Genomic DNA, 13,151 nt, shown 5'->3' with positions numbered 1-13,151 from the left:
GGACCAACAGTTTGCCTTGTGGATATATGACTGTGTTATATCTGGTGTTTACTGACGACCAACAGTTTGCCTTGTGGATATATCACTGTGTTATATCTGGTGTTTGCTGAGGACCAACAGTTTGCCTTGTGGATATATGACTGTGTTATATCTGGTGTTTACTGACGACCAACAGTTTGCCTTGTGGATATATCACTGTGTTATATCTGGTGTTTACTGAGGACCAACAGTTTGCCTTGTGGATATATGACTGTGTTATATCTGGTGTTTACTGACGACCAACAGTTTGCCTTGTGGATATATCACTGTGTTATATCTGGTGTTTGCTGAGGACCAACAGTTTGCCTTGTGGATATATGACTGTGTTATATCTGGTGTTTACTGACGACCAACAGTTTGCCTTGTGGATATATCACTGTGTTATATCTGGTGTTTACTGAGGACCAACAGTTTGCCTTGTGGATATATCACTGTGTTATATCTGGTGTTTACTGAGGATCAACAGTTTGCCTTGTGGATACATCACTGTGTAATATCTGCTGTTTACTGGCGACCAACAGTTTGCCTTGTGGATATATGACTGTGTTATATCTGGTGTTTACTGAGGACCAACAGTTTGCCTTGTGGTTACATCACAGTGTAATATCTAGTGTTTACATGACGACCAACAGTTTGCCTTAGAGATATATGACTGTGGAATATCTAGTGTTTACTGACCGCCAACAGTTTGCCTTAGAGATATATCACTGTGGAACATCTAGTGTTTACTGGCGACCAACATATGCTCTACATATAGCTCGACGTACCCGGTATACAACCGCCAGGGAACGTGCCGTGGAGCTGTTTGCGACTACACGCCCCCGTCTCCTGGAGGGTATACTCCGTCATCTTCACAGTATGATAATATGTGAAATTGACTCAGGTGTCCACGGTGACATCTCAACTTCAACAGAACATATCTATAAACGCATTTAGAAAATATATCTATTTTCGTATTTTCAAATATCACATATTTTTTTATGTGCCTATCACAAGTGTATAATAACATATTATTATTTCATGCAAAGATGTGAGGTGAGGTGAAATTGGGCTTAACGTCGGGTCCAAGATTATTGCACTGATATAGCGACGTGCATGCACGTGTGTGTGTGTGTGTGGCTGCTTGTACTAGTCCGGACTGATGCCGATTTATAGTGCTAGCTCACTGAGATACCATGCCGCAGTTTAACATGAATACCCCACTCAGACACAGTATACTGACTCCGAGCCGACCAGTCCTTGTTTTAGCCCTTTAATGCCGAGCGCCAGACAGGGTAACAACAAGTACCATCTTTTAACGTCTTTTGGTATGACGTGGTCGGGGATCGAACCCCGGACCTTCCGATTTCCGGGCGGACGCTCTACCACTAGACCACGGAGGCGGTCTCATGCAAAGATATCTTTAAATCAATTTGTGAAAATGTCCGTGTAGAGGAAAACAACCTGCCTTATCCCAGAGCCGGATAACCTTGACATTCACATTGTATCCATTTGCCGTGACGTTTTCGTCAAAGGCCATTCTCTGGTTGGTGGCATCAAAGTGAAGTTTAATTTCAATCTGAAAGAAGAAGCTTATCTCACAAAATAGCAACACAAAAAGTATCAAAACTTGAACGGTCACTCAGGACTACGGGCAGTTTTCGTGGGTAATTAACATTATCCGTTTTTCACCGTGCCAATCACCTTGGCCTCCACGCCCTCCCACTGGCGAGGGATGCAGCAGATATTAGCGCCCAGAACGGCGGGAACGAGCACGATGGCAAGACTTACAAACATGTTGGCGATAACTAAGTTTGGAACTAGCGTGTATGGGTCATATATATACCCTACGTCTCTCCCACAATCAGCAATAAGGATTGCGAAATATATGCACCTCCTACGTTGCTAGCCAGGTCATGTGTTATTATAATTGGCCCTAAACTCAAGAACATGTATTAGTTTCTACTGATAGACATGTCATCCGCCATTTTCCTGGAGGTCATTTCTGAAGTATTTTGATCGTCACTATAACCCCATCTTCCCGAGGCAAGTGAGTTAACTGACTATAAAAGTCCAGTTTCCACCCTTGCCGAACTAGGCTGGTATTGTGGAGTTACAAATTTGGCTGGACTAACTAGTCTATGCATAGTCCAATCAAAATCGCGCACCGAAATCGAAATCCGGTCCGTAAAATGTCGTGCAGATTTCTGTCGATTGCAGGATTTGCAAAGCATGTGCACCGCCAACTCGTTGTCAACAGATATTTTCCAAGTCTTTTTATGTTTTTAATCAAGGTGCTCACGTGATTTGATGCTCTTCGCTATGAAAGATATAGATCTTGATGTCGATCAGATCGTCTTGACTGGGAGCCGCAATTTGGTTTGAAGCAAATGCAAGTGATACGAGAGGTGGAATCTGATTGGTCCATATGAGAGGCTTAGAAGGGACATAACTCGTAATAACCACTGGTGGCGCTACGGTCGAGCCCAGAAATTCCAACCTAGTTGGGCAAGGGTGGAAACTGGACTTTTAAGTCAGTTAACTCCCTTGCCTCGGGAAGATGCTATAACCCTGATGTCATGCATCTAACCAATAATGACGTCTTCTGACGATTATTTCTAGACCTGTGCGCATTTTCCCCATTTATATATATCCTACGATAAGCATTGAGAAGTCCACGAACTTGGAGAAACAGGTACTTTGCTAGCAAGGCCAGTCGGTAATGTGTATGACTTTTTAATGTATTTGTAAAACATAACTCACGGAAGAATGAAATACTGAATTCCTGAAGTCCATCAGGGTAAGTTTTGGGGTCAGTATGTTCTCGGTACAGTCTGTGCCTGTATGTTGTATGAAGAATTTCTGGTGAAAAATACTGCTTCGGGAAAACATATGCTGTGTCACACCACTCGAGGAGATAAGGATGTTTTTAACAAGATCAACCAAAAGTTTCAGGAATTTTCCTGAAGCAGAGAATGAGTATCAAAAGCAGTTAGTAGCTGCGACATACACGTACGTAGTGTCAATCGTACGTAGTGTCAGTCTCATAGTCAGGAGATATCTCATATGTGATGGATTCTTGATGATGGATTTGTGGGTGGTGTTGAAACCACTTCAGCATATGGACGCTGGTTTGGATGATGATTTGGGTGGGTGGAGGCTGAGATGGAGTTGATAGAGGGGAATGGTGGGACATGGAAATCATCACTGACAGGTTCTATGATCTGTGGTGGATATGGAATGCGAGAATTTGTATTAGCGTTACCTGATCTTCAATCACATATTCTTGCAGCATGAGAGACCGGTTGATGTCCTAAAGCCATTGCAGAGCATGATGATCAGTGAAGACTTTAAACTTTTGAGATGTGAGATACACCCTGAAGGTTCTAATGCCTTCTAATACAGCCAACCATTCTACCTGAGTGATGCCCCATTATCCTGTTTAATTGGCTTCATGTCCCATTGGCTTCCACCTATGTGTTCTCTGTCCATCATGGGGTGATGATGGGGCCATGATGGATGCTGTGGGTACTATTCGTTGACAATGAAGTAGGACAGGTTTATCACTCGGTTTGCGAGACCGCGTTCATGATCTACCTTTGGCGCTTTGGAGGAGACATTAGGCTCCTTGAAGTTGGAGTGCCCCAAGGCCAGGTGTGATTGACATGGTGTGACTTGAGAAAGTCTAAACCAAGAATGATGGTATGATGTAATGATGTGAAGTCATGAAAATCTTGTGAATAGGAAGCATGGCTGATGTTAAGTTATAGAGTGACCAACTAAGCAGAGATACAGCCCATTCCCTTAAGTAAACTAGAATTGAAAAGCACAATCAAAGCCTCCATAGCCCAAAGATGGCAATCCCAGTGGGACGCAAGTAAGATCCACCAAAAGCAATACTCATACTCAAATGAAAGGAAACATGTAATTGCCATCTCACGCCTCAGACTCGGTTATAAAAAGCACTATGACAAGGTTTGTCCATCTTGCAATCAACCTGAATCCAATGCTCAATAGCTACTAAAATGTCAAGACCATGCCCCAGCCTGGGATCGGTTAAAATAAGAATCGCAGTTAGATCCGCAATCTGTTGTAGATCTCCTAAAGCCAAGAGATGCAATAGCGAAGGCCAAACTAACTCTATTTCTGAGATATGGACAGCTACTCGAACGTATATAAACTGAGCAGCCAGAGATAAAAATGAAATTATATCAATAGAATATTCCTTGAATACCAAACTCGCAATAGATATGTGTACCCTGCACACATTCATGAGTCCAAAAGAGGGACAGGTCAGCTGAAATTGCTCAGGCAGAAGGCGACCTCTTAAACACTTTTAAAAGCAACAACATCATCAGTCAGGGAGATGTGCTCAAATCATTGTCAGAAGCAGACGGATTGTACGGCTGATCGTGGCTCCAGCTATGACCGCCGCCTCACCAACGACCACGTCGACGATGAAGTATCACCGTCCGACTTCCTGCCTATGTGCAAGTGACAGAGCGGATCTCCACACCAGGAACATATTGGCCACTCGGTCCCGGTGTGCTTCTGTCACACGTTAACCATTGCCTGTACCATTTCAACCGATATTCCCTATCATAAAGGCCTCACCAAATTCATAAAATAATAAAACTCGGAAAATAATCTTTTATAGAATGTGAATCAATTGATAGAAGAAATCACCTAAGCATAATGGTAGTGTATCTGTACTTTATTTCTTCTGGAGTACATTTACGTTCAAAAATGGGTTTGTAGGTTGACATCAGTGTGGTTAAGTCTTTTCTCAGCCGAAGAATGATCCAGCGTGTCCAGCGGGGCTGCCCTGAAATATATAGAAATAATGGACTCAATGATGAGTCGAATGTATGGGGAAAATATTACATGAAGGGTCATGCCCGAGAAGAGATGATATTTAGCCAGATGCTTTGATTGTGCCCAGACGTTTTTTTCCAATATACTGTTTTAATGTGACGCCGTTGTTGCGGGCTGGTGGAACATTGAAATCCGAAGCATCTCTTATGTCATAGCTTATGTCATAATAACAGGTATAACTGAAATCCTATTTAAAGCACACAAACTCGCACAAGATCAATGTAATGTGCTGAACGTCATGATCAACACTCAGAAAGAAATTGGCAACGTTGACTACATTGATTAAACTTTGTTCGTAATTACCACGAATGGGGCGTTGTTGCATGCGGGGGGAACGTTGAAGACTGTAGCGTTTTTGATGCCGCCGCTGATGTCGTAGTAACGGTTTGAGATAAGGTAATAGTCTGAAACATAGGTTTAATTGTTACGAGTGGTTTCACATATATTATTTACAAGGACATTTATAATATCAGTTCCCTAGTACACGTCATATAAAGTTAATGTTTAAAAATATTCTCTTCAAAAAGAGTAGAGGACATTCGGAAATGACTTTAAATGTCCAAAAGAAGAAAAACAGAAGGATAAACTTCCAGATGTGTAAGAGATTTAGTTTCTAGTAAAAGTTGTATGCAAATAATGAACATGTTGGAAACACATTACAAACGCTAGTGAAGTATGGCACCAAAAATTCTGACCGCCAACTGAAACATTTCAGAATTGACGTTTTTGGATCAGTAGTGCGTTATATCGCCACGATTTGACAAACACTCATTCAATCGACGAGGCATACTGCATATAAGTCTCCCTAGGACGAACTGAGGAGTCTGCCCCACTCCTCTTGCAGCGCCTGACCATGTTCATCCAACGTGGTCGGCGGTCTGTGACGCTAACACACACGTGTTCCTATCACGTTCCAGACGTGTTCAATGGGGGAATGGTCTGGGCTCATTGCCGGCCGATATTGTACTGCTGGATATTGTGCTGCTGAAGGTGTGCATTGACGATTCATGCCAGTGAGCATGGGAGTTGTCGTCCTGAAAGACAAAATGTTGACCCACACGCCTTGCAAACGGGACAACGGGTTGTCCAGCCAGTATGTTGTACCGAGAGTACTGTCCAGTGACCCTTCCTTGCACAATAAGGAGTGGGGTTTGCTCAGTCATGTTGCTGCTTTCCCACACCATGACCGATCCACCGCCAAATCTGTAATGTGGTCTCAGGTTGACATTATCTTGACCCTCATTTCGACTTCGCCAGACACGACCAGTTCATCAGGGAAGTGCAAAGTGAAACTTGAGTCATCTCAAAACATCGGGCACGGGTGGCGCAGTGATTCGCTGTGCAGAGTGGCGTCCCTTGGGCACGCCAGAAACCTATGATTGTGGATTCGAATCCCGGTTCGCCCCGATTATGTTTCTAGGTTTGTCAGCACCATACCCGTGCTCGTGGGTTTCACCGAAGTGGTAAACGTCTAAGACCTTCATCACTTCGGTCTTTCTTCCCACATTAAGCTGACAAGCCGTGATATAACTGGAATGTTGTTAAAAGCGGCGTTAAACCCAACTCACTCACTCACTCATCTAAAAACATGACATGTGACCAGCGATGATTGTGTAACCACTGACGTCTGTTGGCAATATGACGTTTTATAAGAGGAGGAACAACAGGTGGCCGCTGAGCATGGAGACGTGCTGCATGTAGACGTTCTCTAATCCTCTGACCCGTAACTCGTACTCCAATAGCCTGATGAAAGTTTGCGGCACCTGGATTCCCTGTTGGAGCTCGATCTCGTAGATTTGATCATGCACTCTTGTCGTTGACATGGGGCGCCCTGGACGAGGTATATCGTCAACATTTTGCTTTTATGGGTACGTGTTGCATTGTCAGCTGATCAAAGACATTGAACGTATTGGCCACTGCTCGCTGACTTCTGCCAGTTTCCAGCAAACCAAGAGTCCTTAGAAGCTCCTCGTGTTGCAGACGCCACATCGCTAGTTAATACACAAACAGTGAATGAATTCCAGTAAACCACAACTGTATGAATAGCAGAATCAATACGATTGACAGAAATAATGGTTCACAGAGGTTCCTTCCGTGAAAGAGTCAAAATCAGGAATTACGCACGTGCGTGGCGCTACTGCGTGAGACATGTGCAAACTATAAGATGTGTTTTGGTGTTAAGTTTTACAGACATTAATGTTCTTGCAAAACATTTTGTCGTCAACAATTATCATTTTGTTTTTATATTTGGCATCAATATTTATTATTTATGCTCCCCTACTTTTAAAGAGTATAGTCCCGCAGAAGATATTTGAAGTTGTGACCTTACCAGGGTAGCCGTACCGCTGCAACATTACTCTACTAGGGTACCTTTGAAACGCTTTCCTACCAGGGTACCTGCACCGCTAAAACACGGCTCTGCTAGGGTACCTTTGCAACACTATCCTACCAGGGTACCCGCACCGCTAAAACACGGCTCTGCTAGGGTACCTTTGCAACGCTATCCTACCAGGGTACCCGCACCGCTAAAACACGGCTCTGCTAGGGTACCTTTGCAACACTTTCCTACCAGGGTACCTGCACCGCTAAAACACGGCACTGCTAGGGTACCTTTGCAACACTATCCTACCAGGGTACCCGCACCGCTAAAACACGGCTCTGCTAGGGTACCTTTGCAACGCTATCCTACCAGGGTAACCGGAATTTTACAATATTGTCCTTCACCCTTACACCCCATAATCGTTTCCCATACTTCAATTACGAGTTATACATTACTATAGGAATTATATGACCATTTGGCGTAAATACAATTTCTCCCGGATGATAACTTTTGTTTCCTCCACACTTGTTAAGCCATCCCAATATTACCATGTGCCCAAAAAAATCCAACGGTCAAATTGACAATATAATAATAATAAAAAGAAGCTAAACATCTGGCCATAACTGCCCCTCCCCAACCGCAACCCTAAATAATTCTCCAATATTTCTGCATTATAATTCTCTCATCATTTCTCACCATAATTCCTCTCTATCACGTGACCATAAGTGGTTTTTTACTGACTTACTATAAAATGATAGGAAGTACTTTATGTTTTAATATAATCTTGTGTGCATGTTAACTGTGACATATATTCGTTTGTTACCATTTCCAGTTTTTCCGTACGTCTCCTGTCTGATTGGCTCACACGTGTCTGACGTCATGTCCACAATGGCGGTAACGCCTTTGGCAGTGTCGACGATGCGGTAGGAGTTGTAGGTGACCTTGTTTTTAACAGAGCCCTCGAAATGCGACCCAATCAAGGTAGCGGTGTCTGTGAACATAACAAGCCGACTATGACTCCCAATCGTTGAAGACATAGCCATGATACAAGAGACTAGGTGGGAACAGTGTGACGATGGGTCTTATCCACAGTTCTTGTGAGCCCTAAAATGGTTCATTAGTGAGTGAGTGTGGTTTTACGCCGCTTTTAGCAATATTCCAGCGATATCACGACGGGAACACAAGAGTGAGTGAGTGAGTATGGTTTTACGCCGCGTTTAGCAATATTCCAGCAATATCACGGCGGGGGGACACCAGAAATGGGCTTCACACATTGTGCCCATGTCGGGAATCGAACCCGGGTCTTCGGCATGACGAGCGAACGCTTTAACCACTAGGCTACCCGACCGCCCCTGGAACACCAGAAACTGGCTTCACACATTGTACACATATAAGGAATCGAACCCGAGTTTTCCGCGTGACGAGCGAACGCTTTAACTACTAAGCTACCCCACTACCCTTAATGTTCTGTTCATTACGATAACAGCAACTATTGATCAAATGTTTTTTTCCAGTTTTTGGATGTACACATTGACATGCTTCTCTTGACTTTTTAATTACGTGAAACTGTCCGTGTTGTACGTTTCTTAAACTCACACAAAAATTTAAAAAAAGTAAAATAGACATAATAGTCACCTGATGGTGGAGAAATGGACATACCTCGTCATAAAATTCATCTATCTAATGAAAGCAAACAGATACAAGACGACTGGCCTGCTGACCTTAAAACATCCGTCTGCTGGTTGTGACGTCACTTGCATGTCACGTCACAATTGTTCGTATTTCACTGTCTGGTACATGATGGTAAGTGATCCCATGACGACCATCTGTTTGCCTTGTGGATACATCACTGTGTAATATCTGGTGTTTACTGACGACCATCTGTTTGCCTTGTTGATACTTCACTGTGTAATATCTGGTGTTTACTGGCGACCATCAGTTTGCATTATGGATACTTCACTGTGTAATATCTGGTATTTACTGACGACCATCTGTTTGCATTATGGATACTTCACTGTGTAATATCTGGTATTTACTGATGACCATCTGTTTGCCTTGTTGATACTTCACTGTGTAATATCTGGTGTTTACTGGCGACCATCAGTTTGCATTATGGATACTTCACTGTGTAATATCTGGTATTTACTGACGACCATCTGTTTGCCTTGTTGATACTTCACTGTGTAATATCTGGTGTTTACTGGCGACCATCAGTTTGCATTATGGATACTTCACTGTGTAATATCTGGTGTTTACTGGCGACCAACAGTTTGCCTTGTGGATACATCACTGTGTAATATCTGGTATTTACTGAGGACCAACGGTTTGCCTTGTGGATATATGACTGTGTAATATCTGGTATTTACTGGCGACCATCAGTTTGCATTATGGATACTTCACTGTGTAATATCTGGTGTTTACTGGCGACCATCAGTTTGCATTATGGATACTTCACTGTGTAATATCTGGTGTTTACTGGCGACCATCAGTTTGCATTATGGATACTTCACTGTGTAATATCTGGTGTTTTTTGGGGACCAAGATATGATCTACATGAAGATCAACTTACCCGGTATACAACCGCCAGGGAACGGGCCGCTGAGGTGTTTGCGAGTACACGTCCCTGTCTGCTGGATCACATACTCCGTCAGCTTCAAAGTATAATGATATAAGATATTGAGTCAGGTCGTGTCCACTGTAACTTCTCAACACAGTTGATTAGTTCACTCCAACAGAATATGTTTATATAGGCGTTTAGACAATACATCTTTGTACGCATTTACAAATAATAATAATAATAATATTATTATTATTATTTAACCTTTTATGTGTTTATCAATCTACAGCATTACATATTAAGGTGTCATGTAAAGATGTCTTTAAAAATTAATTTGTGAAAATGACTAGAGGAAAAGAACCCACCTTATCCCACAGCTGGATGACCTTGACATTGACAGTGTATCCATTTGCCGTGACCTTTTCGTCAAAGGCCAGTCTCTTGTTGGTGGCATCAAAGTGCACATTAATTTCTGTCTGAAAGAAGACAATTTTCTTACAAATAAAAGCAAAAATTTAAGTATCAGTATTACTTAAAGGGTAAAACTGGCTTTGCATTTTTTAGAAATATATATTGCTTGTTTTTGAAAACATTTAAGATATACCTGACGAGACTAAATCCAAAATATTAGCACATCATACAACAAATATCAACATATCATGTTGCTAAACCATACAACACTTATCAGCATATCATTCTGCTAAACCAATAGCCCAATATTCAGGTCGTAATTTACGTGAAATCGCACAGTACATTATGTCTCTAAATCGTTTCATTAATGTGCATGTTTTCTTGATGTAATTTCAATTACATACACTACAAAACTATAAAGACGAAGACGAAATATTCAGATCATTGGTAGTATATAGCTGACATTTGCATTTTGAAATTGCTGCGTTAATTTAAAAACTTGATGATTTGTTGGTGATGTTTCAAAAAGAATATAAACATATAATTCCCCAATGAGTGATATTTATAAAGCTGAAAGTTGTGGGCTAGAAATACACAGGGTACAATATATATTTATTAACATTTAATTAAGATTAAATTTAAGTTAAGATTTAATTTGTACCACTTTTGAAAAGATAATTTCAGCAAAAAATGAAACTTTAATTAAGTATAAAATGCATGAACTTTACGTGACATGTATGTTAATACATTACCACAGACATAATGACCCTGAACAGACACAAGATGTCAGTTCGAACACGTGGTCTAGTGGCATCTATGTTGTACACGTCCAGATTCTCAAAGACTTTCCAAATATGACATAAATAAATAATACAAATCGTAAATAACATTGGAAATTTTTTTATTTTGATATTCATGATAAAAGTGTACGAATCGCCGAAAACTGGTGTGCATCAGATGCTCTCATACAGCTTGTGTATACAAGCGAAGCAAGGGTTGTGGCACATTATACCAGCTGTATGGTTACATCCTTAAATATCCCTTCAAAAATAACTTTGACCAACTAGAACTCTCACAACTCAATAGACAACATTCCTCGTGATGCTTTATGTAACACACCTTCTATTTTGACGGTGGGCGGTCGGGTAGCCTAGTGGTTAAAGCGTTCGCTCGTCACACCGAAGACCCGGGTTCGATTCCCGACATGGGTACAATGTGTGAAGCCCATTTCTGGTGTCCCCCGCCGTGATATTGCTGGAATATTGCTAAAAGCGGCGTAAAAACATACTCACTCACTCACTCTATTTTGACGGTAAATATGTCAGCAGAACATTATTACCACTCAAAGGCGTGTATCTATACACGTCTTTGCACCACTGTAACGTCAAGTTTACGTATATTGTAAACACATTTCCAACGATGATTATCTCGACATTGCCGTGCAGCTGACACAGATAATTGTTTAAAATAGCAGATATATGTTCGAACTTGACAACAACCTGATTGGATTGGCTCTGGTTGGCAGACATATTATCCTGCACAATTTTATTTTGTGGAACATTGCATTAGGGACAACGGAAATGTACGTGACCATGGACACATCATGAGCCAATGTCAATTCCAAGCGTAACGCAGTTTTTGTAATCATTAACGTTAGCGCATAAAGCTCCTATTATCAATACAACTGCTTCAAGTAATTTACCCAAAGTGAGTCAAATATAAGCGACAGCAATTGTTACACTTTAACTGAGAACTTTCATGGATGGAGTAACGTAAGAAAATGTAAATACCTCTGATATTAGTGGCGTTCCTCCGTTTTTCACCGTGCCAATCACCTGGGCCTCCACGCCCTCCCACTGGCGAGGGGTACAGCAGATATTAGCGCCCAGAACAGCGGGAACGAGCACAACAGCAAGACTCACAAACAACATGATGGCGATGACTTACTTTGGAGCTGGCGTACATGGGTCGCATTAAATATACCCTACGTGTCGACCCCAATCAGTGATAAGGATTGTGAAATATGTGAACTTGCTACGTTGCTAGCCAGGTCATATGTTATTATAATTGACCCTTAGCTCAAGAACATGTGTTAGTTTCTATTGATAGACAAGTTGTCCGCTATCTTCTTAGAGTCTCATCTCTGGAGTATTTAGACCTTTCACAACAACCCTGATGTCATGCTTCTAACCAATAATGTTGTCTACTGACGACTGTTTCACAACCTGTATACACTGTCCTCCTTTATAACTGTTCTGTGATAAACTTTGTGAAATCCATGAACTTGGCGATACTGGTACGTTGCTAGCCAGGTCATTTAGTAACGTGTATGACGTTTCGAGTATTTCTGAAAAATGACTGAATGGAGGATTAAAAACGTAATTCCTAAATCCCACCATATTCAGTGTTGGGGTCAGACGGTGCAGTAGGGTCAGATTTTAGGGGTGGAGTTAACTCCTTACACCGTTCAGGCTGCGATGTTGTTTGAGAAATTTTATAATATTTGTTACAGTTCAAATAATGTCTCGGGAAAACACATGCTGTGTCACAGCACTCGAAGAGATACGCCATGTTATTTACAAGATTGACCAAAGATTACAGGAATTTTCTTAAAGAAGTGAATGACTACTAGAAATCAATAGTTGCGACATACGTGGTGTCAACTAAACGACTTTTTTTCTAACCGTTATTATGACATAATCTTTGACATAAGTGACGTATCTGGTTTCAGAATTCCTCCTGCCCATGGCGCTTTCACGATAATAACGGACACCGTTTATTTACTGTTGCCCCTCATGCACACTGTTGATTGACGCATAATCAGCCCAGTTGCACTACGTTGCGCCAGCTGAATAAGGAAATATATTACAACGCCAGAAACTAGTCTCAATTATCCAACGAAACAGATTCCACGGGACGTAAAAGCAAAATAGCTTTGAAAATTACATGTATGGATCACTGAAAATCAGC

General features: G+C 41.6%; 1 protein-coding gene across 1 annotated transcript; it reads right to left on the bottom strand.

The window, feature by feature from the left end:
* Positions 1-4,714: 4,714 nt before the first annotated feature.
* On the bottom strand, positions 4,715-12,183 carry LOC124125777. The gene is made up of 6 exons (XM_046489138.2): positions 11,972-12,183; positions 10,136-10,246; positions 9,783-9,864; positions 8,037-8,204; positions 5,197-5,297; positions 4,715-4,843 (listed from the first exon to the last, which is right to left on the bottom strand). The coding sequence occupies exons 1-6, from the start codon at positions 12,110-12,112 to the stop codon at positions 4,805-4,807; spliced, it is 642 nt and encodes a 213-aa protein (XP_046345094.1). The 5' UTR covers positions 12,113-12,183; the 3' UTR covers positions 4,715-4,804.
* Positions 12,184-13,151: the final 968 nt, after the last annotated feature.

The sequence above is a fragment of the Haliotis rufescens genome, unplaced genomic scaffold (assembly GCF_023055435.1).
Source record: "Haliotis rufescens isolate VD_foot unplaced genomic scaffold, xgHalRufe1.0.p SCAF_11, whole genome shotgun sequence".
Classification (NCBI taxonomy): Eukaryota; Metazoa; Mollusca; class Gastropoda; order Lepetellida; family Haliotidae; genus Haliotis; species Haliotis rufescens.
This window is presented reverse-complemented; position numbering and strand designations above follow the sequence as displayed.

Excerpts from the sequence above, each read along its gene's own strand:
- LOC124125777 (XM_046489138.2), bottom strand. The coding sequence starts at position 12,112 with ATGTTGTTTGTGAGTCTTGCTGTTGTGCTCGTTCCCGCTGTTCTGGGC. Across the intron at positions 10,247-11,971 it reads GAACGCCACTAATATCAGAG|ACAGAAATTAATGTGCACTT; the intron begins GTATTTACATTT and ends GTCTTCTTTCAG. Across the intron at positions 5,298-8,036 it reads GTACGGAAAAACTGGAAATG|ACTATTACCTTATCTCAAAC; the intron begins GTAACAAACGAA and ends CCTATGTTTCAG.